The 26,523-nt window shown below is 47.7% G+C and overlaps 2 protein-coding genes across 6 annotated transcripts in view; one reads left to right on the top strand and one right to left on the bottom strand.

The window, feature by feature from the left end:
- C16H3orf70 (chromosome 16 C3orf70 homolog) overlaps nt 1-16,887 on the top strand; it is a 42,521-nt gene extending 25,634 nt beyond the window's left edge. The window contains exon 2 of the mRNA XM_029470733.1: nt 12,094-16,887. Within this exon, the coding sequence (XP_029326593.1) occupies nt 12,094-12,650 (557 nt within the window). The 3' untranslated portion in view covers nt 12,651-16,887. The remainder of the gene's footprint in view (nt 1-12,093) is intronic.
- A 6,396-nt stretch (nt 16,888-23,283) lies between these two features.
- Vps8 (VPS8 subunit of CORVET complex) overlaps nt 23,284-26,523 on the bottom strand; it is a 212,540-nt gene continuing 209,300 nt past the window's right edge. For all 5 annotated transcript variants that reach the window (XM_029470466.1, XM_021184755.2, XM_029470467.1 and 2 more), the window contains one exon: nt 23,284-23,844. In XM_029470466.1, the coding sequence (XP_029326326.1) occupies nt 23,695-23,844 (150 nt within the window). In that variant the 3' untranslated portion in view covers nt 23,284-23,694. The remainder of the gene's footprint in view (nt 23,845-26,523) is intronic.

Here is a 26,523-nt window from a genome sequence, read left to right as displayed (position 1 = left end):
GCATGGAAACAAAACAGACAGAGAATAACCACAAAGTTGTATGCAGAGAAAACAATGCTGCAAATAGTGCAATTTCAAATTATGTCAGCACAAAATAGCTTTAGGAGCTGGAATCGGGGAATCACATTGCAACCCTAGAAAAGTAATCCTGGGTTCTCTAAGAGAGCAGCCTGAGCAAGCCATGAAGGGCACGCCAATAAGCAGCCCTCTTCCATGGCCTCTGCTTCAGGCCCTGCCTCGAGTTTGTGGCCTTAGAGTTGTAAGCTGAAATGCTTTTTGGCCATGATGTTTTATCACAGCAATAGCAACTAGGAGAGGTGGTGTGTTGCAGGAAACAAGAGGAAGAGGGAGAAAAGAAAAGACTGGTTCATAGCATTCTGCAGACTGACAGGTATAGGGTTGGGGGGAGGGGGAGCCCAGGAGAGCCTGCCTGAGAAGGGCGTGGAAGCTGCAGGTCTCCCCTGTCTGTGTTGGCAGCCAGGGCTTCCCTTCTGTTCTGTTCTTAAGCAGATTAGACTTGGCCTGTTCAGGCAGAAGGCCATCTACTTACCAAAGCTTGCTGGCTTGCATGTTAATTGTGTCCAAAACCATTTTCCAAGTTGACATAGAATTAACCATCATCTCCTACCGAGCAGCAATGTGACCGGTTAGCTGGATTTCCAAGGACATTTACTTTGAGGGAAAGATTTTCTGCCTTCATCACATTTTGTGAGCCTTTGTGATTTTGTGACAAAGCTATAGATTTTTCTGAGTTATTAGCCTTCTCAGTGGACTTGTTCTCAGTGGAATTGTTTTGAATAGAATGAGGTCCACTTTTTCCAGCAAAACAACAAAAGCCTCATTAATCTCTTTGCTTGAAAAGATCCTGTGGTCTCACCTGGCATCTAGAGTCGCGGCTGCAGGAACTCAGGGAAGCCTCTGTGGTTCTTCATTAGCGATTTAGGTTTTAATCCTCAGTTGGTGCTTTCGGAAGCAGCAGGGGACCGCTTAGGGCCTCATTTGTAGTCAGACTGCTCCCTGGGATGGCATGATTTGCTTGGATTAACCCAGGCTCACCCTGAGCAAATGCACCTGCTGGCGTGTCCTTTCTGTGGAGCCTGTGGCTTTCTCTCTCTGTGAGGGTCGTATTTGTTCCGGTAATGCCACTTTCTCTTGTCCTTTCAAGTGATAATTTTCGCACATACAGAAAAGAATCTTATGTGGCTTTGAAAATCCCCGTGGTCATGTTTCTTTATCTCTGGTGTATCCACAGACTCAGACTTTCCAAATACTGCCATGATTGTGCATTGTCACAAGCCCAGTGTGGACTGGGCCGCCCAAGCCCCTCCCAGGCCAACTGCCTCCTTAGGTTCGGTCAGTGGTGCTCCTTTGCTTTGGGCGGGACTCACTTATAAATCAGGGTGCAGCCTTTTGTATAGGCCTTGGGTGGCAGGCAGGCAGCTCTTCCCAGTCCCTCCTTGGGGTCTGTTATAGCCTCTGAGAAGAAGAGCTTCGGCAGCCTTGGCCCAGTCTTGGTGCTTAGCTGTCATTCAGAGAGTGGTGCAACATTACTCGGGGAAATCATACTGATGCCTTTCATTCTAGAATAAAGATAAATATGTGCTCAGCTGCTCTGAAAGATGCATCCAGAATCCTACTTGTTCAGGAAGCATTTATAGTTTTGCACGACATTGTTTGGGAAAGAGACTAGGCGAAGTGTATTCAGTGTATTCAATAAAAGATTCCTTTGGTTTTCTTAATTTTTTTTTGTCATTTACTGTTGATAAGGAAATATGCAAGTGACAGAGGCCATGTTCTTAAAAGAAATAGGTTGTAGAATGCATTATCTTAAATTCTTGCTCCATTAATATTAAACTTAATTAAAACTATTAATTTATTATTTGTCCAATTTTAAGCATCTGGAATGTTATTTGTACTTTTTGCATAGCATTCATCTCTTGTTAATATAGGTTCCAAATATATAAACTGGCAAATTTGTTTTGTTGGTTTGGTTTTGAAATCCTGGGATTCGTTATACATGCTGGGCAAGTGCCCTACCACTGAGCCACATTCCCAGTTTAAAGTGCTGTGTTTCTCAGTAGACAGTCAGGAAATGACCACTTTCTTGAAACCCATTGTAAGGGTCCATGATTTGCCTAGGAATGATACCTCAGACTCAAATAGTATGCAAAAGCAAAGAGCAGTTTATTCTGCAGAAGTTCTGCGTGCTAGGGTCTACCGTCTACCAAGATGGAGGCACCCCAGTGAGCTTGCAGACCTGATTTAAAGCACATTAGGGGAATTCCAGGGAGGAGTAGGTGACCTTTATCTTAATCTGTTAGCTCTATCTCTAGGGACATTACAGAACCATTGCTGGAGTGCTGCGGGGGGTGGGGGTGGGGTGGGGGTGGGGGTTGGAAACTTGCTGGAGAAGTCTGGAAACTGCTCTTGACTCATTGTCCTGGTGGTAGGGCTGCTTTTCTTGGCCCGACAGTTCTAACTGGTTGCCTGAGGCCTGGGTTTTTTTTTTAACTAACTGACTTGCCAGGACTTGCCCTGTTCCTGAAAACAGAGATTTAGGCCTAGTCTCCTGAACTGCCAATTTGAAGCCTGTCATGGAGTCAGCCTGACTCACCACCCTTTCATGGCTATTAAACCTTATGCTTCTAGTTGAGCAATGGAGACCATACACTGAATAAAGAGAGCATTTCATCTAACTAAAGGTCTACTCAGCGGCCCAAGAAGAGTATATGAGGAAGGCACCTGTGGTTCCTGGGGACACTAGGATAAAGTCACAGGAAGTGACTTCAGAGTTCTGTCCATTATGTCTGACCACCTGTGTTTGAGCTGAGAGCCACACACTGAAAACTAGAGCCGTCTGTAGTCTCGTTGGACCATGCACCCGGTCTTTCTTATTTACCGTTGGCTGTGGAGTGACTCTACATAGCCTTCCTGCTGCATGAGAGGAGGTCCTTGCACAAAGGCCCCATCACATCGACTTTTGATACCTCTGTCTCGGCTTCTCTCCTCACGCAGTGGCTAAATGGACAGGGAAGAGGATACACTAGTTAGCTTGTAACGACTAACTCTGTTACTTCTTGCCCATAATCCTTGAGATGTCTCCAGTGGCATCAATTTTTAAATCGTTTAACCTAACTATGGGTTGGAAGAGAAAATACGGGTAAGTATTACATCTGATTGAAAAAAAAAACACAGCAGCATGATAAATATGTTTTCTTTAGTTAAGGGCAATATAATTTATGCCCATAAATGATAATAGTTTGGTTTAAATATATATCTCATTGATAGAGTACATTTTATTATTATGACTTTTTAATTTAAAATTGTACTTTATTTAAACATTTTTAAATTAGATGTAAGCATTTTATTTTATATGGACTTTGCATACATGTATGTATGTGCACCACATGCATGCTTTATGCTTGAGGAGGTCAGAAGAGGCATTGAATCCCATGGAACTGGAATACAGATAGTTGTGACCACCAGGTGCAAACTGGGAATAAAACCCCGGTCCTCTGGTGCTCTATCAGAGTAACAAATGCTCCTAACTGCTGAACCATCTCTCCAGCCCCCGAGTTAAAGTATAAAGTTCCAGAATACTATATTAGTTTGTATAGTTTTTGAAAATGAGGTCCATGAATAATGAACAGACGTGGAATCTATAAAAAAAAATAACCTTTAACAGAGTTATAATTAAAACGCAGCACACATTTTCAGAGCCCTACCGAGCTGCGTTAAGCACAGACACTCCAGATCTTACTGTTCTTGAGTCAGCCTGTTGAGTTAAGTGTCCATTTCTTGTGAATCTCTGCGCTTCCATTCCCAGCGCATTAAAGAAGCATGGTAGATGTCTCGTGCCTGTTTCCCTTGCTTTAGTTTGTCAGTAGTTCCTGTCTGTTGAATGAGTGGCTTTGGGTAACATTGCTGGAGGTCTGTGGAAATCTACAGCCCTGTGTTGGTGGCATGACAGCCAGCCATCGCCAGACAGACAGCCATCGCTCAGGTTCGGTCATACACCGAAGGATCAAATTTCTTTGTTTATAAATGGAGTTTCCAAACTGCAGATTTAGAAATCTGCTGTCCAGTTTGGTGACTCAGGCTCTGTAAGTGGTATGTTATTTTAGAAGATCGGCAGCAGAGCTGACCAGTGTTCCTGAGATCATGTATGCAGCTTTCCCCACCCTGCTCAGTCCTCTTTCCTCCCATCTGCCATTCTGAGTGTATCTTCCTCCACTGCAAATGGCCTTTCTCTGAACATGTGGTTTTCATGTTTCTTGCCAGTGACCAATCCTGCAGAAAGGACTCACTCAGCTCTGGTCTATAACCACTACTCTACTCTACCAGTTCTTCAGATAAGTAGGACTTTCTGAGTAAATGAAAGAGGTAGACATAGTCACTATACAAACCCCTGATTTGCCCGCTGCTCCGGCTTCATTTCTCTTACTGTGATAGAATATCCTAACCAAAAGCAGCTTAGGGAAGGAAAATATTTATTTGGTTTACAATTCCAGGTTACAGTCTATCACTGAAGGGAAGTCAAGGCAGGATCTCACACAGCTAGTCACATCACATCCACAGTCCAGAGCAGAGAGAAACTAAAGCCATCATGTTGCCTCCTTGAACACTCAGCCAGCTTTCTTCACTTATATAGAGTTAAGAGCTCAGCCTAGGGAATGGTGCCACCTATAGTGGGCGGGGTCAATCAATGTAATCCCCTACAGGCTGACTTGATCTAGATACTTCCATAAGTAAGATTCTCTTCCCAGGTGTCAAGTTGACAGTTAAAACTACCCTGTCTAGCTACTAAAAAGGAAATAGAAGCTGAAGAGTTCTGACTCTGCACCATCTATATATGGCCTGTTTTACCTGAACATATATAGCACTATGAGTCTGAACTCTGAGCCTGAATAGTGTCACTTATAACTGGAGTTTCCAATAGTGTCACTTATAACTGGAGTTTCCTGTGTCCATGCATTCGAAGGGTTCTGTTGTGCCAGTTTATGCAGCAGGGTGGCTTTTTGACACTCTACTTTTTTTTTTCTTTCAATAATCTTATTAGACTGGTTGTGGCCGCCTTGCTCACCCACACTCCTTCACAACTGGGGCTTCTGCATGAGGCAGGCCACTTCCCTCCTGTCCTTGGGACCTAGCTTTCCTTCAGTTTGTAGTCTGTGCTTTCTGTAGGGCCCTTTGTAGCTCTTTCAGCCTTTGCTTTTCTCTGAACACGATGCAAACTCTAGTTTGTAGCCATGGACGGTCTTTGCTTCCCTCTCCTGAAGTGTGTGTATGTTTGTGTTAGTGAGTGGGATGCTCTCCCTCAAACCCAGCACATGAGTTTTCAGCAGGGAATTCCTGTGAGCTGGACACCCTCTCTATATTTGGCAGGCCCCACTGATTGCTGTACTCTAGAGGGGTTGAGGTGGAGCCCACAGTGGTGGGGATTACAGAAGTCCATTGTTAAGGGACTTGCCCTGTGTAGGTTCCTTTGTGGTGCTTGCTTTTACAAGCAAGGAGAGCAGTGGAGTGGCTGAGTCCCCTGTGGCCACGACCAGCCTTATTACCCAGCCATCTCTTACCTGTTTGACTGAAAGTCAGATTTAAGTTGGATCCTAGAGAAGGGTGTAGTTTGATGATTGATACCTGACTGGGGGTTTTAGTGAGAGGGTAGAGGTAGAAGACCAAGGCAAATGTGGCTGCTTTCTCCTTAGAACCTGCTCTCCGGCTACCAACATCCCCCTCAGCTCTGCATTGTCTGGTCTCTGCCACCCTTTTAATCCAGTCACCTTAGGGCTCCTCTGTCCTTCTGTCCCCATCCTGAGGTGACATGCACTGAATTCTGCCTCCTGGATGTCATCCCTGGCTGCACAGGTGCAGCTCCGTGTGGCTGATCTTGCTGAACCCTCCTCTCCCTTTGCCAGCAGCGCTCTTAGTAGTTTGTAATTATGTGTCTTTTCCTGTGGTGAGCTGTTGAATGGGATCTTTCCTGATTTGCATACACAGTGGCTCAGAGGCCACTCATAGCCCCGTTGCTTAAACCATGTCCCCAGTGCACACAGTTAAGGTTCACTTTATTAGTATTTAAGCAGGTGTGGGCACAAGTGTAGAAAGTGGGGTGTCACAGCGCTGGGTCAGATCATTGACAGTAGAATTCTGCATTGGGGTATAGCAGAGTCTCAGAGGTCTCAGGATGGCCAAATGGTGGCCTGACAAGGTCTATAAACAAGAAGGATAGAAAATTACAGTGCTTTGGGCATCAACCTGAGGCTTGGAGACATTTCATGGTGAGTCCTTCAACATCTGTCTGAAGTATATATCTTAATCACTTGTATATTGGGGAACATCAAATGTAAGAATGTTAACTATGACATCCAGGAGCAGAGGAAGAGTACATTGGGGCTCACTCGATGTCTTCAGTCCAGTCTTTAATCACCTCCTGCAGCTGGCTATCTTCCTGGGAGTATGTCTCCTATTTCCTTTCTCTCCACAGCTTAGGTGAGAACTTCATAGTCCAACCTCTCTTACAGCCTCTTCTTCACTGTCATATCTTCCTGGTTCATCAGCACACATTTTCTCTGTACCTGCCTGCCCTGCCTCTCTGAGATCTGCACAGTTCACTATGGTACCCACCATGGGTGCCGTGGCCTTGAGCTCCGGGACCCAGCCAGCCACACTCCTGCTGTCTGAACCCCACTCTGAACTCACCCCGGCTCTAAAACCAGTGTGGGACAGTCTGCTTGCTGCTGCTCAGCTGCAGTGTCCCCAGCCTTGACAGAGCGGCCCGGAGCCTGGTCTCGCCCTGTGCACAATGACTCTGCATGTCCCTGGGCTTTTCCTTACCTGAAGTGGTTTAACTTCATTACATTCTGCCTCAGTCCAAATGCTTCCAGAAATACCACTGCGTCTTGTACAGCGTTTTCTTTTCCCGGTGGCATTTGACTTAGTACAGGCAGTGGCTATTCAGTAAGTCTTCCTTCAGTAAGTAGATATGCCTGCTGGGCCGTCACACCAGGGATTTGCTTCATATTAAATGGGATCCACTAATGATGGCATGGGCTGTAAGTAAGAAAGTAGAATGTTGCTTACATTTCTAATTAGGGCTTTGTTTTAGTTAGGGTTTTACTGCTGTGAACAGACACCATGACCAAAGCAACTCTTTTTTTTTTTAATATTAATTTCATTTCTTTTTTTTTTAATTAGGTATTTTCATTTCAAATTCATTTACATTTCAAATGCTATCCCCAAAGTCCCCCATACCCCCCCACTCCCCTATCCACCCACACCCACTTCTTGGCCCTGGCATTCCCCTGTACTGAGGCATATAAAGTTTGCAAGACCAAGGAGCCTCTCTTCCCAATGATGGCCATCTTCTGCTACATATGCAGCTAGAGACACGAGTTCTAGGGGGTAATGGTTAGTTCATATTGTTGTTCTACCTATAGGGTTGCAGATCCCTTTAACTCCTTGGGTACTTTCTCTAGCTCCTCCATTGGGGGCCCTGTGTTCCATCCAATAGCTGACTGTGAGCATCCACTTCTGTGTTTGCCAGGCACCGGCATAGCCTCACAAGAGACAGCTATATCAGGGTCCTTTCAGCAAAATCTTGCTGGTGTATGCAAGGCAACTCTTAAAAGGACAACATTTAATTGGGGCTGGCTTACAAGTTCAGAGCTTCAGTCCATTATCATCAAGGCAGGAGCATGGCAGCATCCAGGCAGGCATGGTGCAGGAGGAGCTGAGAGTTCTGCATCTTCATCTGAAGGCCTCTAGGAGAAGACTGGCTTCCAGGCAGCTAGGATGAGGGTCTTAAAGCCCACGTTCATGGCGACACACCTACTCCAACAAAGCTACACCTCCTAATCGTGCCACTCCCTGGGCCAAGCAGATTCTAACTAGCATAGGCTTCAACATACTAGCAAGTGTGTGCTCTTCCATGTTCCCCTGGAGCACACAATGGATACAGATGACTTCTGTGGGCTGTGGAGAGTCCCGCCTCAGTAATGTTTCCATTTACCTTCAGTGTGATTTGCCTCTCATCTCAGTGATGGATTCACACTGTAAAAAAGTACTGAATAGCATTTTTTCAGGATATTGAATACCCCAGGTAACATAAACAATTGTGATTTGATGAAAAGCAAGTACCTGAGCTAGGCATGCAGCCCACCCCAGACCACCCTGCCTTACCCCTGTAGATTTACCTTCCTAATCATACTTTTGCTTGGGTTAATATTAAAATTATTCTGCATTCATGAGAGCAGGGTATTTCCTGTGTTAAGGGGAGATACACATTTAACAAACATCAACTTCTCTGGAGAGGAAAAAATGCTTATATTTCTCCCAGAAGGTTTTTTTTTTTTTTTTTTTTTTTTAAAGTATCAAGTGTACAGCTACATAAAACAGATAACCAGGAGCATACTGCAGGTAAACGGGGCATGGGAACATATGCGGGCCGGCCTCCTTGACGTGGGTATTTTGGTGTTGCACTTTTGTTTTGTTTTTGTTTTGTTTTGTTTTCTTCACATTGTGCTCCATAACCAAGAAAGTGAAACAGCATCAAAAACCTGTGTCTGTTGTGTAGTCACTCTGTGCTACACGTGCAGGGGTAGGTGAAGGGCGTGGTCTACTGACAGCTTGCACTGGCTCACAGTGATCCCCGGAGAAGGAAGAGGTCTCCTGTCTTAAACCTGAGTGAGCCCGACAGTGTGACACTGCCCTGCTTCTGTTTATGCAGGATAACATAAATCTCTCCATGGGCATCTCAGGTCTCGTTGAGGAGGTGTTGGGAGCAAGGGTGCACAGTGTTACTCCTCCAATCAGAAATGTCATCAATAGACTTCCTTCCGAAGACGCACAGGAGGTACTTGAGTGGTTTTGATTGATCTTTGGGAAAATGTTGAAGGAGATTCCTCCAGAAGAAATGAGTTATCTGAAATAGAATTTTCACCTGTTGGTAACAACTGCTTTTGTGTGTGTGTGAGTGCATTTAATCATGTCCTGTGTTTAATTTTAGCTTCACTATTTCAAAGGGATGTCAATTTTTCTTTTAAAAATTACTAATAAAATTATTTCTTATTCTCTGGTTACTTTTTAAATATATTTTAAATTTATGGAGTGCAGTGTGACATTGCAGTGTGATAATCAGATCAGAGGGACAGATGTGTCTTGGTTAGGGTTTACTGCTGTGAAGAGACACCATGACCAAGACAACTCTTATAAAGAACAACATTTAATTGGGGCTGGCTTATAGGTTCAGAGGTTCAGTCCATTATTGTCAAGGAGGGAGCATGGCAGCATCCAGGTGGGCATTGTGCAGGCTGAGCTGAGAGTTCTTCATGTTCATCTGAAGGCTGCTAGCAGAATACTTGCTTCCAGGCAGCTAGGATGAGGGTCTTAAAGCCCACACCCACAGTGACACACCTACTCTAACAGGGCCACACCTTCTAATAGTGCCACTCCCTGGGCCGAGCATCTACAAATCATTCCAAGATGTATCTGTCACCTCAGACATTTTTTTTTTTTTTTTTGGTCTGAGAATTCCAGTAGCTATTTTGAAATAGTCAGTTATTGTCAGCCGTACATAGTCAGTCTACTCTGAACATTAGAAATCGCTGCTGTCTATCCATCGGCATTCATTAGCCATCCTCCGTCTGGCTTCTCAATTTTCTGTTACTATTAATAGTGCCTGCTTCTGTGAGTCCAACTGTTTATCCTCCACATACAAGAGAGACTTTGCCATACTGTCTTCTGACTTATTTTACTCAATGTTACACCTCCCATTGTATACTTTCATGACTAAATAATATGCCCCTGGAAAGATATGCCACACCTCTTCATCGACCACGCCTCCTCATCGACTGCTGTGGGCGCCGTGTCTTGGTATTGTGAACTGTGCTGCAGTGAACATGCAGGTGCCACCCGATTCCCAGCCCACTGGATGTGTGTAGCCAGCAGGTATTGCTGGATCATACAGAAATTCATTTTTGCCAGGCATGATGGTTGGTGCAACATCTTTAATCCCAACACTTGGGAGGCAGAGGCAGGCACAGGCATCCCTGAGTTTGAGGTCATCCTGGTCTATATAGTGAGTTTCAGGCTAGCTAGGGCTACAAAGTGCGACTCTGTCTCAAAAACAAAAACAAAAATAGAAAAGCAAAAAAAAAAAAAAAAAAAAAAAACCCAACCCAAAAAAAAAAAAGAGCTGTTCATTTCTAGTTGGCTTTCACTGCTGCTAGCTGGAGACTGGACCCGGCTCTCACCCAGGCTGAGCACGCTGGCTTCCACAGACATGCTCATTTTAAAGGAAAGGCCAGCCCTTGGTCAGTTTTGAGTAACCTTCCCGCTGCCTTTGTTTGGGCTTTCCTTCTGTTTAGGAGCCTGGGAGAACCTTGCTTTTTGGCACGCTCACCAGGGCTGGCTCTTTTCTTCTCCTTTGATCACAGCCATTCTTGCCGATCAGTGTGTCCCCAGTGATGAGTGTTATTGGGCCCCTTATCTGTGTACATGTTGAGTGACGTTCATAGTGAGCAGCTGTCACCACTGTCAGCCTTCACAGCACTCTGCAACCTGTAAACTTGCTATATAGTCTCTTCTGCAGCTCCATCCCTGGAGAAACCACTCTCCCTCCCGACTGTATGAACTGGACTGCTCTGGGCTTCTCACGTGTGGAATGATCTAGAGAGAAGATAAATATCTTGCTGTGACTGGCTTATTTCCCTTAGCCCATGACCTCCAATGAGCCATGTTTGGCCTGCTGAACATTCTGTTACACGTGTACATTTTTGCTTTTACTTATCTGTCTGTCAATGAACACTTTTCTGGACAACACTGCATGTACAGAGACGTATAGACATTGCTCTGTGAGACTCTGCCTTTAGTACCTTTCTGTCCAGAAGTGAAATTTGGAGATATTTTACTCTCCTTCCGTTCTTCTTTGAGTCAGGACTTTCCTATGAGCTATTTTTGTTTTTAAACTTATTTATTGTGGTGCTAGAGATGGAGCCCATCTATGTGCCTGCTCAGCAGGCGATTCACCATCATCCATACCTCTGGTCATACTGTCATTATTTCTGTAAAGAAATCAAACAATGCAGTGTTATGTGATAATTTGTCTTGGAGCTGCGGCCTCTTTCCCATCCTTTGTCTTTGCATCTGTGTTCCCGGATCACGTACTTTGCCCAGTTCAGAGTGAGACAGGGCTGTACTCTGAAGCCAGCTGGTCTCTTTCACTGCACAGATAGGTCAGTTCAGACTGCTTTAGTCCAAGGCCACAGACTGGGCACTTGCTATGCAAGATGAGCATCCAAGTTTGAATCTCCAGGACTCAGGAGGGGGAAAGCTGGGCATGGTTGGATGCTCCTGTGATCCCTCAGCATTGGGGGATGTGTGTGTGTGTGTGTGTGGAGGGGGTGAAAACAGGACAATCCTAAAAGCTCATTTGCCAGCCAGTGGCTTAACACTGAGTTTCAGCTTCCGTGAGAGACTCTGTCTCAAAGCATAAGTCAGAGAGTGATGGAGCAAGACACTCAGCAGACTGTCCTGTCTGTGTACACCTGCACACTTGTGTGTACAACACACCCACATTCCACCCCACAGACCACAATCCACACCACAAACATGCATATACTACACAAACACCTCCCACACCACACACACACACACACACACACACACACACACACCCCATGAAAACACACACATACACACATGAACATACACACTTGCCATGGACCAGATGGCTTAATTAACATCTGGTTTTTTTTTTTTTTTTTCAGCCAGGCTGGGAAGTCTAATGAAAGTTTAGTGGGTGCTTGTCTGTTGAGGACACTCATCTGGGTTATAGAAGTTGTCCTCCTCTTTAAGGACATGAAACCTACGGGGCATCTACTTTACCATCTCATGTAGATGAACATCAGGTTGGGAATCAGGACTTTAATATATGAATGTGAGGGCTGTCAAGTGATGGGGATGTTACTGGTTTGATCTGGATGTCATCAAAATAGTTAGAGAACATGCTCTGTAGAGCCAGACTGTCACAAGCTACCTAATACAGTTTGCATGGTGGGCCTCTATTTCAGCTGTATCTTATGTGTCCCACAGGCAAATATGTGTATCAGCCTATGACCCCCGTGGAGCAGCTCCCAAGCACAGAGATCCCTGCAAAGCCCCGAGAGCCGACCAACACCATTCAAATCTCCGTCTCGCTCACTGAACACTTTTTGAAATTTGCGTCTGTCTTCCAGCCTCCGCTTCCCCCTGACTCGCCAAGGTACTGTATGATTTCCGATCTCTTCATCGACAACTATCAGGTTAAATGTATTAATGGGAAGATGTGCTATGTGCAGAAGCAGCAGGCGCCCCACTCCCAGAAGATGAGCCCTGAGGAGGTCTCTGCACACGATGCCTTAATTTCTAAAGAGAGTGACACTCCGAAACTGGGTCACTGCTCCTCCCCTTCCGGTTCCGAGGACTCCGGGATCAACGCCATTGGGGCTCACTATGTGGAATCCTGTGATGAGGACACAGAAGAAGGGGCGGAGCTGAGTTCCGAAGAAGATTACAGCCCTGAGAGCAGCTGGGAACCCGATGAGTGCACCCTGCTCTCCCCATCACAGTCGGATCTGGAAGTGATTGAAACGATGGAGACCACTGTGTAGGCAGCTGGGAACTGCGGCCGGAGGTCCACCCTGAGCCTCTTCTGTTCTTTGATTGGACGAGTCCTTTTCCAATACTCTTGGCATTTTCCAAGACCTATTACTAACAGTCGCAGTCCAGTGGTCTGCTTAGTGTCCCCTTATATTACCTTGTAACGACATTGTTTCCTTTTGTATCTTGCTTTCTATGTAGCATCTGGTGTCATGAGTTGTGACCCAGCCTTAATTTCACTGAGAACTTTGAGAGCAGTGGTGACCACAGCGTATCCCATGGAAGAGCTACCCAGAGTGGAAGTAACCATATTTTACCAGTAGCCTGTCCTACGTAATGAAGGCTCAGCTTCCCTTTGGTGTGTCATGTGACACCTCTGTCCTGTTGGTTTCCGGGTGGGGGAGCAGCTCACTTCTGGAAACAGTGTTGCAGCCACTGTTCCCTCCCTTGCTCTTCTGTTTGCCACCCACTTTGGCTCAGGACAAGAGTGGCTTCGGCTACTTCTAGAAGGTCCTTGGAGGCCCTTTTGACTCCTGGTGATGGCCATGTCACAGCCTCTGTGACTGAAAGGGTCTCTCGGGTTTGTGTCCAGTCCAGCTGGGATTCAGGAGGACTCAGTCCTGGTTCTCACCTCGAAGGGGCCACATTTTAGTACAGGACACAAGTCAAGCAGCTCGCTGAGCCAGGAGGATAATGGGACCAGGGGAAGGAGAGGTGGAGCTGGCCTGGGCTGGCTGAGAATGTGGCTGCAGTGTCTGAGCTGACCCCAGGTGGATTCTACAGCGCCCACTGCCCTTGATTGTTTTGCAGTTCAGGGAAAAGCGTTTAGGTTTCATAGGTATTATAGTTAGGAGGTAACACATCTGACATCTTAAGGAAAAAATACACAATAGTTTTAGTTAGCATGAAAATGCTAAGAGACGAAGTCCTTTAGGGATTAGGAATGAATCTAATAGGTTTGATCAATCCTGCTTCGTTTGGTTGTATGAAGCATTAGAATGGCTTAGATGAGAAATGGACTAGAATTTTGTATGATGCATGGATTTTATGCAAATGCAAAAACAGTTGAAATAGCTCACTGCTGAGTCAGGAAGATGTTTTATGTAACACTTCTTCACTTTACTCCACTGGAATCCACACACATTGTGTGGATTCTCTCTCACACACAAAATAGTGAGTAATTCTTATGTAGCTTTCTTCAAAACTCTGTTCCTAATTTGCTATTAACTGTGTATTCTCACGTGATCTTATTATCTGCCATTTCCCAAATATATCTGTGAGGCATAGTACAAATCTGGGACTTTTAAACATATACTGTCATAAAACAAGAGTCCCAGGGCTGCAGGGAGACCTGCCTCAGATCCTGGCTGTCTGAGCAGGCACTGTGGCCTTGCTGTGTGATCAGCATCTCTCTACATCCCTCTGTCTCATTAGTGTGTACTGCAGGCAAGGAGCGCATGCTCCCTAGGCCTCCTCATTTGGGGGCTCTTCACTATGTACAGAGGAAGAATCTGCTTCCCTAGTTGGATATGGAGTCCCCGTGCTTACTATTAGAACCTTCTTTAGGCTGCCTAGCCCCAAACACCCAGTGTTCAGAAGGCAGAATATATGCCTTCCTCTGGGAAGCATTAGTTAAAACGCCCTGTGTGAGATGAGAATATAGCAACTCCTCCCCCTCCCCACATACTTAGATTTAAGGACTCACACCAAGGACCAGCAGACACAGGGAGTGAGGACTCACCAAGGACCAGCAGACACAGGGAGTGAGGACTCACCAAGGACCAGCAGACACAGGGAGTGAGGACTCACCAAGGACCAGCAGGTACAGAGAGGGCAGGTGGGAGCCACCATATCTTGGCTGTGGGGTCATTCTGCTGGCCTGGGATGGTCTGGTGACACCTGGTGGGCCCTACCTGAAGGTCATAGTGCCTCACTGGCATGGAAAGGAACTCCATAAGCCACATATCCCTCATCCTGCACTCGTGGCTGTGATGGGCAGCAGCGGCACTATCCTCAAACGTGCCGTAGGTGAGCTCCTCAGACCCTGAGGTGGAGAGGCAGACACACGGCAGGACTTATTCCTGCACCTTTCCTATCTACTTTTTTGCTACAGGGCCACTGCCACAAATACTAAACTAACTGGGGTCTAGAACCCGGGCCCCAAAGCCATGAAAACACACGGTCATTGCCAAAGTTCTGAAGGCTAGCTGCGTGTTGGGCTTGGTCCCTTTATCAGTAACATCAGTGACTTCTGTCCAGGGTCTTGTTTTCTAAACCCCTGAAACTGCCACTCAGACTTGCCACCATTGTGATGGGATTTTTGGATTTAATAACAATTGATGATCACATTAAATATTTGCATAAACTTTATAATTACACTCACTAAGCTTCACTTGCCGTTTTATAAAATTGGACACGTTCCGTTCCCTTGCATCCTTGGATCTCCAAACAGCCTTTTCTAAACAAGCACAGCTGAGAGGTTTTTGGTTTTCTTCTCCTAACAGTCTTCATACCAGTAACTGTCTGAAATATGATTAAGCCAGAATCATTTCTCTATGCTTGCATTCTGAAATCAGCTGAAAAGACTATAAAAAAATGTATAGCTTAACTGCAATTCTAGGCCTATTCTGTTCTTTGTTCTATGAAAGAATTTCTCTATAACCCTGATATTATAGTGCTGATTTGTATATGCGTATTCATAGGCACTTTAGAAATACTTAGACACAACATGCACTGTAGGCGGTAAGCACAGTGGTGTTAAATCAGCTTTTGACTAACACTTGTACAGTGAGAGAGACAAAAGCTTGCAATCTGGACCTTACAGGATGCTTGCCTGGAGCTAGGCTTGGACCACGTGGATAGGTTTTTGTGGGATTCTGGCACTGTTACCACTTTTGAAAGGTTGTTGGGTACCAGGGTAATCCCACTAAATGTGGACTATACTTTTCTTACCTAACCAAGATCTTAAGTTTCAAATGTGTCCATAGCTTTTCTTTTTGAGAAATGACAAAGCAATTAAAGTCCTTTTTGGGATAACTATTTGATATCTTTAAAAAAAAGAATAACTTTAAAACCTGGGTTTTTTGGCCTTTAACATTTAAGGAATAATATGAGAATCTGAGGACACCCCTGAAGACACAGTTGTTTTCCTAGAAGAAAAGACTAATGCCTCAAGATGAACAGACTAAAACCTGAGCCACCTCAGTATCCAAACACAGCACAGTGTAATATGGAGCCACAAGGTAACACAACAACACAACACAGTATAATAACAAATTAACAACACAACACAACACAGTACAACAAAATAACAACACAACACAGTGTAATAACAAAATAACAACACAACACTATAATAACAAAATAACAACACAACACTGAGCCTCGGATCAGAACCACAGGGCTGTTTTCTGACAAGCCTTTAGGATGTGATCTAGGATCTGATTGTTTTACTTCTTAACCTCACCTGCTTGCCTGATTGAAGTAACTTGTTCTTCTAGGGTTGATCAGAACAAATTATTCTTATGCAAATTTGATAGCAACCAGACACTTTAGAAAGTCAAAATATCCATATATGCCTGTAGTGCAGATACTGCCATGTAAGGGGGAAAAAAAAAGCACAAATTTAAGTAAAATACTCTTTATGTCATCTGCTCTTGATTGTCCCCAAATCCTATTTACAAAACTTTATTGCCATGGTTTTGGCTTTTTTACTTGAGGAAAATATTCTAACTGGTCTCTTTCTTTCCCGTTTGTCCAGCGGTGCTGTGAACTAGAACCGTGGGTAGAGGCCGGGTACCCTGGGGTTTGTGGAGAAGGCATCACTGTGCCCCTTCTCTGTACCACACAGCCCAGAGCACCATCTTAAACCTCAGTATAAACACAAGGGCGTTTCTCAAAGTGAATTTGTTTTTAAATTTCACCTCGTCGTGACTATGGTGCGGGAACACGGGTGTCCCAGAAGGGCTGGTGCAGTCCAGGGGGAGCTGCTGGCTGCAGAGGTAAGGCACCTGGAAGCCTGCCTGGGGTTTGGATGGCGCCTCCAGGGCACTGGGTCTGCACGTGGGTTAAGGCTGTCTGTCCTTTGCAGTAGTCACCTGCTGTGCTGGGTTCTTTTGAATCTGTTTTGAAGTTTAAGCACAATGTTGACCCTTCTGTAATTTCCTAAAATTACATTGTTTTCCTAAGACAGCTCAACTTTAGGAAAGTACTGCTGTACAATAAACGTGGTTTCCTTTTGTACTAGAACAAGACTGCTGTTGGGTTTTTTGTATCAAGTGTTCACTGTGTGTTAGGAGATAAGCAATTCATACTCCTCACCCATTCAAATTTTCTAGATCTTCGTGTGTGTGTGTGTGTGTGTGTGTGTGTGTGTGTGTGTGTATGTGTCTTGCCACTTGTGTTAACTCCCAGAACTCCATGTAAAACCTTGTGTTGGCTCCCATCAGGTTTATATGAAGTAAAAACTATGACCCCACAAATAACATTTTTTTTTTTCTGGCACCAGTTCAGGCCCCCATTTCAGTTCATGAATGCTGTGTAAGATAGCTGCAGATACAGGTTGAGCAGTGAGGGAGGCTGCTACCCCATGGAGCTCAGGGCCACTTGATGGCTAAGGCCCAGGGTCAAACTTCACTATGGCCAGTCCTGAATTTAAAAAAAAAAAAAAATCCTTTCTATTTTATGTACTTTGTTTTATTTTATCTGCCTGTATGGGGGTATTGGATCTCTTGGAGCTGGGATTACAGAAGAGGAGGGAGAGGAGGAGGAGGAGAAGGAGGGGAGGAGGAGGAAGAGAAGGAGGGAGAGGAGGAGGGAGAGGAGGAAGAGAAAGAGGAATTGTTTCAGGTCTAAGACAACCCCAAGGTGAGCTGCCATGTGGGTGCGAGGAATTGAACTTGGGTCCTCTGAAAGAGAAACCGGAGCTGCTCTTCAGTCCCCAGAAACTCCTGTTTGATTTAGTATGTCAGCTTCTGGGCTTGGGTCCATGGCACAGCTGTCCCCAGGCAGTAATGCCTTCACTGAATTCCTGATGCTGCCTTACCATTTCCAGTGTGATCTTCCTACCATCCCATGTGGAAACAAGGGCAGTTCAGAAAGCACTACAGCAGCACCATTCACTAGTCAGGGTCAGGTTTGAACCCAGGACACTGGCCCAGGAGTCCACACCGATGGCCCTTTGCTTGCATTATTCCATGGCTACCTACAAGCTAGCGAACACTGCCCGAGCCTGGTGGCTTGCCACACAGTGCCACAGAAGGGCTGTGGTCTAGCCTCCCCTTTCCGTGTACCCGATTACCTGCTCACATGCAGTGTTTCCCACCAGCTCCACATTCGGATTGGTCCATCAAGGACAGCGGATCTCATGTGCATGTACGGCTCAGTAATTTAACTCTGCAGAATGGCACTACCACATGATGGAAAGCATCTTATTGTTCGTAGTCTTACAAGTGCTGACTGCCTACGACCGTTCTGCAGTAAGCCAGGCTAGCATCTTGTCCTCATTGGGAACTGTCAATGTCCTTAACTCTCATTGTGCAGCTCAGCACAGAATGAAGAGGGTAAGATGGCACCTGTCTCTTGGCAGTGAGTTTCCAGAGAGATGGTCAGGTGGGGGGCCTTAGGAATCAGGGAGAAACGATGGAAGAACTCGGGAGGCCTGGGAAGGATGCTGAGTTATGCGGGTGGTTTTGTTACTTTTTTGAGTTTTCTAAAATGAACCTGTATGTCCATTGGCTAAAAGACCATTTTGTTTGAAAATGGAAGGTCTAGCCAATGAGTACAGGTTCATTTCATAGGCTCTGTGGAGGAAGGGGGGTGTCCGGGCAATGGCCACAAGACTGTGTATCTTTTGAGAGTCAAGGGCATTGCTGGGAGCTTGGAGCCAATGAGCGTCCGTTGAAGAATGAGCCTTTCCCAGGGGCTCCAGCCATGGCTGGATGCTGTGGGTCAGGGGAGGTCTTCCTTTGTTTCTAGCTGGAGATTGCCTAGGAAATCTGGAGATGACGGACTAGAAAGGTTGGGCTTTGGGGGATGTTTGAGTCCGGTGGCATCCAGCCTGTCACCTGGTGTGAAACTCCAGACAATCTCAGCGCAGAGATCTGGTTCTCTGTAAGATGACCAATGCTAGTGTTGTAGACTTGTGGAGCACTGCAGGTTGTAGGCACCTGTGTCTCACAAGCATCTCCCCACAGGGCAGGTTCTTCACTGTCCATGTGTGTGTGTGTGTGTGTGTGTGTGTGTGTGTGTGTGTGTATGTTGACTGAAGCACAAGACTCAAGTCAGATGCAGACAGAGTTCACATGGCAGGGACACAGTCGGGGGGCCAAGCCCATATTCTCAGTGCATCCCTCACTGGTCTCCCAGCACAGTTTCCTTATCCCTTCTCTCAGACCTAGCTCATATCATACAGGAGCTGACTATCACAGGCAGCAGTGGCTTTTCCAGGTCCTACAGATGAATAGGAGCATGGACATCAACTTTATGAACACTGGCAGCATGGTCTGCACAGGCAGATTCCAGACTGAGGATAGAAACTCAGTGTTTCTGCTCAGGGCCAGGCTCTAGCAGATGCTCAGAGCAGGCGAGCTGTCCCCTGGAGCATTCTAACCTAGAGTGACGCTGAAGTGTAGTGACACTGGGGTGGAGGGAAGCAGCTGGCAGTGATGACCCTGTTAGGGTAGAAGGAACAAATGGAAGCAGCTAGTGCCCAAAGCACTGAGACTGAAGCCCAGTTTCCCAAAGTAGCTGTTAGATCAGATGCCACACCCCAAAAGAGACAGAATCCAAATCTTGAAAGAGACCAGACCCAGGCCAAAGCAGCCTGGCAGGAAGCCAGAGTTACCTGGTAACAACCCTGGAGACTGAGGGTGGTTCCTTCAATACCCCACTCTCAACCAAGGCTGCTCTCTTGGGTGACCCAACTGTGAGGCCACAGCACAAGGAATAAAACTCATAGTTCCAGTCCAGGGCCAGAGGGCTGTAGTGAGGCAGAGTGGCATGCAGAAGAGTGTGGCAGAGGAAAGAGCTGCTTGGCACATGGCAGTCAGGAAGCAGAGACATGGAAGAACCTGGGATACAATGTATCTTTCTAGGGTGTGCCCCACCTCCCAATGATGTCATCAGTAGAAAAATTATTCTCCTCGTGAGATCAGAGCCCTCAGGCTCCAGTCGCTCCCTGAGCTCCACCCTTGGACATCCCTGTGTCAGAAACCAAGCTGCCAACCAAATGTGTGCTTTGGAGGTTACATCATAGCAGGCTGTAGCAGTATCAGTAAGGCTAAAAGAGGCTGGACAGAGCCCAAGAGCCCTTGGAAAAACAAGGCCACGTGGTATCCAGATGGTTTCAGCAAGGCCTGCAAGCCTGGGTATGATTTTCATGGGGCATCTATTATATCTGAATCTAGAATAATGAGATAACCCCAGCATAATTTAGAGGCTGCATGGAATAGATAGAGAAGATGCCAACAATCTCAGTTTCTCAAGGAACTTTGGACCCTGGGTGAACATATAGCCAACACTGGGTATCTGTGGACAAATCACTGTGAGGTCAGGAGAGGTCGGCTAGGTCCAACTAGAATTTACTGTGGTTTCTTCAGATTGCTGGGAGTCTAGGAGGGGTTGATTACAGTCCACAAGTTGGTGTCTCCCTACAATCAACATGTCTAAGGGTCACTGAGAGGTCACAAATGCCGGATCTGTCCTGTTTTCCCTGAACCCCAGTCTGCCTCAGCCCTAGAGGGTCAACAGTGGTAAATATGTCAGTGTCAGTGGGGAGTTGGCCAGAAACTGCCAATGTGGTGAAGCTGAAGTAGGCACAGGAGTGCTAAATGCCAGGCTCACTCATTCTTCTAGAGGAAGGGACCAGATTAGGCAGGCTACAGGGTCCCTGCCCATTTGAGGGCTGCCATGTGACATTTTAAGTGTCTTAGAACCAAGTCACAACTTTCTTGTTCCAAGGGAGCAGATGCCAGGAATGCTATGTGCCTGGCTCCCCAGTTACAGGAAGTGCTGTAGTGGGAAACTACTGTTCACCTCACTCACCCCTCCACTCCTGGCTGCACCCAGCCCCAGCCGTAGCTTTACAGTGGATCCTGGCAGCGTAAGGAGCCCACTAGTCTCTGGCTGTGATGGGGACAGGAGGCCGATGACAGAGCTTGCTTTTAGAGGTAAATTCAGAAGTCTGGGGTAGGTAAACTATTTCCATCTGCCCAGTTCTGAAGCTGCAACTTCATGTGGGCACTCAGAAAGTCACTAAGCATTCCCCCCCGGCCCTCGGCATTGCAAAAGCCATTCTCGAGTTCATGACCAGCAGAGGCGATGCACGTGTATTCACAGAAGTCACACACGAGTATGGCAGGAGGCCAGCCATTATTGCTTGGGAGGCCCACAAACACACTGGAATTGATACGAGTCTATCAAAATGGAGTGCTGTTCAGGAGTGAGAGAGTGTATGACATGGAGACACACGCATGCACGCACATGCACATACACATGTACAGAGAGAGAGAGAGAGAGAGAGAGAGAGAGAGAGAGGAGAGAGCTTGTTTATAATTCCCATTGATATGCAAATATCCGTACTATTAGGAGTCAGGATGTTGGTTGACCTGGGGTGGAGAATCTGCCTTGCAGGTCGCCTCTGTATGCTTGACCTATGTTCATGCGATACACAGAGTTTGTGAACATTTCTGTTCACACCTGAGAAAAACAGTGACTTCAGGAAACAGTAGTGACACCTCCTGCTTGAAGCAGAGTCTGGCACAGGCTTGGCACTCGCCAACTGAACAAAGAGCATACCCTCCTGCCCTGAGCAGAAGTAGGCGGATTAGTGAGCCCCATGAACAGCACCATGGGCAGTGCTCCCTGGAGCACTGACAAGGTGAGAGCCAAATGCTGTTTTCCTGGGGTGGGGTTGGTGAGGGGCTGAGAAGTGCTTCACAGAGGATGTACAGAGAAGCCTGGAGCAAAAGGAGGGACTTGAGTGCCCTGGGGAGGAGGGGACATGCACTTCTATGCTGGGGTAGCCAAAGGGGCTCAGTTGTGCTCTGGCCTGGAGTGGTCCTGACCTACCAAGAAGGCCACACAGCAGGAGGCCTTTCTTGTGTTGTGGGTGCAGCTGCAGCTTTGGGAACCATGTTCTGCAGACAAAGCTGGGAGGAAACGCTGTTCTAAAAGGATCCCCAAAGTTCTGAAATATTCACCAACTAAAGAATTCACCATGGGTGAGCTGCTGTCCCTCTTGCAGTAGTCCCTCCCCGCCTCCCAGCAGTCATACTGAGACACACCTTTGTAAAACATTTTCCCATACATCTTAAGAGCTCTGCTATGTGGCTGGAGCTTTTCAGAGGATCCAACAGCTTTCCTCAGCTTAGGGGAGCTGATTGGGGCAGTGTGGGGCTGAGCCTAGAGCCCAGCTCCTGGCTGGCAGCCCAGTGCTGTCCCTTAGGGTGTGTCTCATTAGAGCCTTTGCAGCTGCCCATGGCCTCATCTGTCCCAACCAGAGCTGTGGCCAACACTGACATTTCTGACTATGTTACATGCCCTTGCCACCCTAGGTGCTGGTGTGGCTTAGCCTGCCCCTGTCCCCCCAAAGTGTAGTTTAAGGGTCTCTGGGACATCTCTCCCTTCTTGAAGGGCTAAGGGTAGCGATAGGACCCAGAAATGTGGTTGTGGGGTGGGTAGAAGGATGGCTCTGTGGGTAACACTTGCCATACAGGCGAGAGAACCTGAGTCTGAACCTATATAAGAGGCTGGTGCGGCTGCAAGTGCCTGGAACTCCAGCACAGAGAGGCAGAGACAGGTGGATGGATCCTGGGAACTCTCCTGTCAGCCAGCTTAGCTGAGCTCTGCTTCAGGGAAAGATCTGTCCTGAGGCAAAGCGGAAAGCAACCCGGGCATGTGCACAGAAGAAAACAAACGGAAGAAACTGAGACAGATAGCTGGGAGTTGGCCCTGGGGCCACCTGCCCCACCCTCTGAGCTTGGTCCCACACCTGTCACCTCCTAGGATGTCAGCATCACAATGTCAGTAGAGCCAGCAACTGTCCCCACACAATATTTTGAATTGGAACCTCAAGACACCACTTGGTATAACATCTGGTTAAGTGTTAGAAGAAGGAACAGGGGTGGGCTTCCAGATGCTGGGGCTTGGGGCCTGGCACTCAGAGAGGACACCTCATCCACTCCGGATGAGCCAGCCCACACTACTGCTCCTTCTGTGTGTCTGTTAGTTAAAGTACATATCTCGGCCTTGACTGGTCAGTGAGTCTCCATGCACTCCCTCAGGTGGGAAGTACCACCCGCACCCTCTTCCAGAGGCAGAGGGCTCTTGGGAGGTGCTATTCCATGCAGCTCCACTTATCCACAGCAGCAGCAGGCTCCCGACTGGGTTTGCTTGGCTGTCAGGAGAGCTGAACAGATGGCACGAGCCATCTGAGTCTCTGGTATAATGAACTGCCATGTCTGCTACATAAAAACAATGACATAAAGGTCCAGGACCCAACAGGCCCAGGCCCTACTCTCCTTGACTGCTCTGACCCCGCCACTAGAACACCTGAGTGTTGAGGCCCAAGTGGAGCTTGTGATGGAGCTGTTTCTCTGAACAGTGTCAGGGGCCTTGGATAGACTGACAACCAAGAGACTGGCAGGCCTGCAGGACTCAAACACTGAGACATTTATTGTTTCAAAGGTTGGGCTCCCATTTCCCAGGGTTTTAACATGAACACCAGCAGACATGCCTGCTTTCCGGACTGCTGCTCTTCCCAGGCTGACCTTTGCTCATCACAGTCGATGGGCTTCCCACGCCCCTTGCTACAGCGAATGAGGCTGGATAAACACCATTTCCTAAAGGGCTGGGTAGAACTAGGTAATATTCTGAGCGAAATGAAACCGGCCCGTCTGCGGTCTGACCTGTAGCAGGGAGACTGCACTGAGAGGGGAGGGTGGCAGGGCGGCTCCAGGGCTGCCTTGGGCCTCTGTGCAGGAGTGTGGGAGGCAGAGGCTGAGCCTGCGCAGTGGGTCCTTCCTGCCTCCTGCAGCTTGGGCTTCCAGGGAGGCCTCATTCTTCAGCCACAGGCGGAGGTGCGAGCTGCAGCTGGAAGTTCTCCTTCTGGAAGACGCTGTTGAAAGCAGGCCCGCTCTGGGGGCCAGCAAACGGTCTGCAGCTGTCGCCACCTCGGTTCTGGGAGAGCTCCGTAAGGAGAGCCAGCTGTGGAGAAGAGGGTACATGTGAGGGGTGAGGGCACCATCCTGTGTGGGGACAAAGGNGGAGAGGGGGGCAGTGAAAAACCCTGTGTTTGGGTCCTGAGGCCATGTCTTATGAAAGGGGTGCGCTCCTGGGCACAAGAAGAGGCTGCCTGGGTGGGGTCTCCTCCAGGCACTGCTGCCCTCCCTGTGTGCAGACACACCTCTGTCCTCAGCACAACTCCCATATGTTTCTCTTTGGAGCGTCCAGGACAGAATTATTGCTGGCACTNTCTTTGGCAGCCTGGCCAGCTGGCCACCAATTCAGTTTGGGCTCCAGAATAGCACCCACAGATCCCATCTCCCCTCCAAACTCGCCCTCCCTCCCTGCAGTTGTATAGCTAGCCAATGGCTTCAGCACCCTTGTCTGTCAGTGGTTTGTTAGTTCTTCCATTCCTGCCAGCCCACTGAGAAGCCAGCNTGTATACCCTCACCCAGCTGGCTTTCTGCAAGTCAGAGCCTGGCAGCCGGGTGTCAGATGCCCTCAACAATCAGAGATGAGTGCATATCCAGGAGCCGCGCACCTCTGGACTGCTAAGTGACAACACCCAGAGTCTAACTTGAGGGGAAACTCAGGGCCAAGATGCAACTGGAGCAGTGGATGGGATCTGAAGAGTGCGGTGCTTCGCTGTTACCTTCACAGGACAGTGATGAACGCCTTCTGTTGGGTGATGTAGCAAGTGAACCTTCAAGTGCCTCAGGGGGACTGTGTGCATCTGTCTCCTGGCAGAAGTCAGTCCCTGGAACATCTGCAGGCCACAGGCTTTTTTTTTTTTTTTTGGTCTTTTCGAGACAGGGTTTCTCTGTGTAGCCCTGGCTGTCCTGGAACCCACTTTGTAGACCAGGCTGGCCTCGAACTCAGAAATCCTCCTGCCTCTGCCTCCTGAGTGCTGGGATCAAAGGCGTGTGCCACCACGTCCGACGGTCACAGGCTTTTGAGGGCCAGACAGGATGGGTGCTTTTCAAGAATGGCATTTCTAGTCCTTCACAGAATCCTGGACAGTGACTCACTCTGGGCCACTTGGCTATCAGTGATAGGGTAGGATTCAAACTCAGTCCCATGTGGCAATTCCTGTTCAGTCAAGCTGCCTGTGGTCTTACCTCTGGAGGTTACACGCCCATCACCTCTGCCCTGCTTGCCTGCTCTAACTCCTCTCTGTTCTCATCTCTGGCAAGGAGCCTCCCATCACANGAGCAGTAATGGTGTAGAACTCATTTGCCAGTTTGCTGACAGCAGAACCAGTGGCTACAATACTTGGGGAGCCAGTGAAGTCCTCTCAGCTCTAAGTCCAGTTTATCAGAACTAACCCAGCTCTTGGTCCTGGCTCAGCAACACAGCCATAGTCTAACGCACACTCACTGTCACCNTCAGCCTCAGCTGTCCTCCTGAGACAACTGGTCACCTGGGCAGGGTGAACCACAACTGAAGAACTGCCTCCTTCAGACTGGCCTGTGGGTAGGTCTGGGGGGGGAGGGGGCATTTCCTCTCCTGTTAATCTAACCGGCAGGTCTAGCCAACTGTACCTGGTGTTACCTGCAGGCAGGTGGGCCTGGGCTACAGAAGGGAGGCAGAGGAAACCAGAAAGNAGCACTCCTCTATAATCTCGGCTTCAGGTCCTNCCCTGAGTCCCCTGACAGAGGACTGCAATCTGTAGGCTGTAACAAACCCTTTCCTCCCCGGTTGCCTTTGGTCATGGTGTTTGTCATGGTGTGCATGCTTACACTCTGACCATGAGCCTCCTGCCTCAACTTCCTACCTCTGTAATCCAATCATCCTGTGACTGGTCTGTGAGGAGATCATGCCCAAGGCTTCCAGCAGAACACGTGATGATGCTATACTCAAGGGGTGTCCACATTCTGACACTAAGGCAGAAAGACCAACCACAAACCATGGCTCCTACTTCTTAAGTCTTAAGCACTTCCTCCTGTAACTTAGTGACTAGGAAACACAGACCCCGAGTCAGGCTAAGAATGTGAAGTAAATGGTGACTCTCACTCTAGCTCCTGGCCAGAACTTGGCAAANAGGAAGAGNCGAAGTGATACCAGTCAGTTCACTTAAACTGCAGGGCCTTACTTAGGACATTGTGGAAGTTTCCGGAGGAACTTCTGTCCAGGTCAACAGTTCAAGAGGAAGTGCTGGTTTCCCTCAGTGTCTGCTTCAGTGAGAGCAGGGCTGCCATGATAGCCCAGAGATAGCTGGGGCTAGACAAGCTCAGAAAACTACTGGGCTGNGGGGTTCTGNGTGTGCCCTGGANTGGAGGTGCTGAAANGTTCTTGTTCCCACCCTTGAGGGGCTGAGAGCCAGCATGGCCCATGCAGAAGGGAAGGGACAGGAAGGGAGTGCAGCAGCCAGACCGGCATGGCCTCTATGGGAATGAGAAACTCTCACCCAGAGCCCAGGCAGTCTGGAGGGAAGATGTCTAGGGGTCCAGAAAAGATGCTGCCTGCACCTCCTCAGGATGAGGGGTGAGCACAGGATGCTGCCAGGCCTGTGCTCTCGATGACTGGATGGGACATGATCCATTCTTGATGGGCAAGGTGCACTTGAGTCCGCCATGGATGTCTATGCAGTACTGGTTGTTAGTAGCCTCAGAGTCTGCACCCTTCTCCCACACTTTCAAAGATGTGTAATCCCCCAGTCTA

The sequence above is a fragment of the Mus caroli genome, chromosome 16 (assembly GCF_900094665.2).
Source record: "Mus caroli chromosome 16, CAROLI_EIJ_v1.1, whole genome shotgun sequence".
In the NCBI taxonomy this organism is placed as follows: domain Eukaryota; kingdom Metazoa; phylum Chordata; class Mammalia; order Rodentia; family Muridae; genus Mus; species Mus caroli.
The sequence above is the reverse complement of the archived record's forward strand: the minus strand, read 5'-3'. Positions and strand labels throughout refer to the sequence as shown.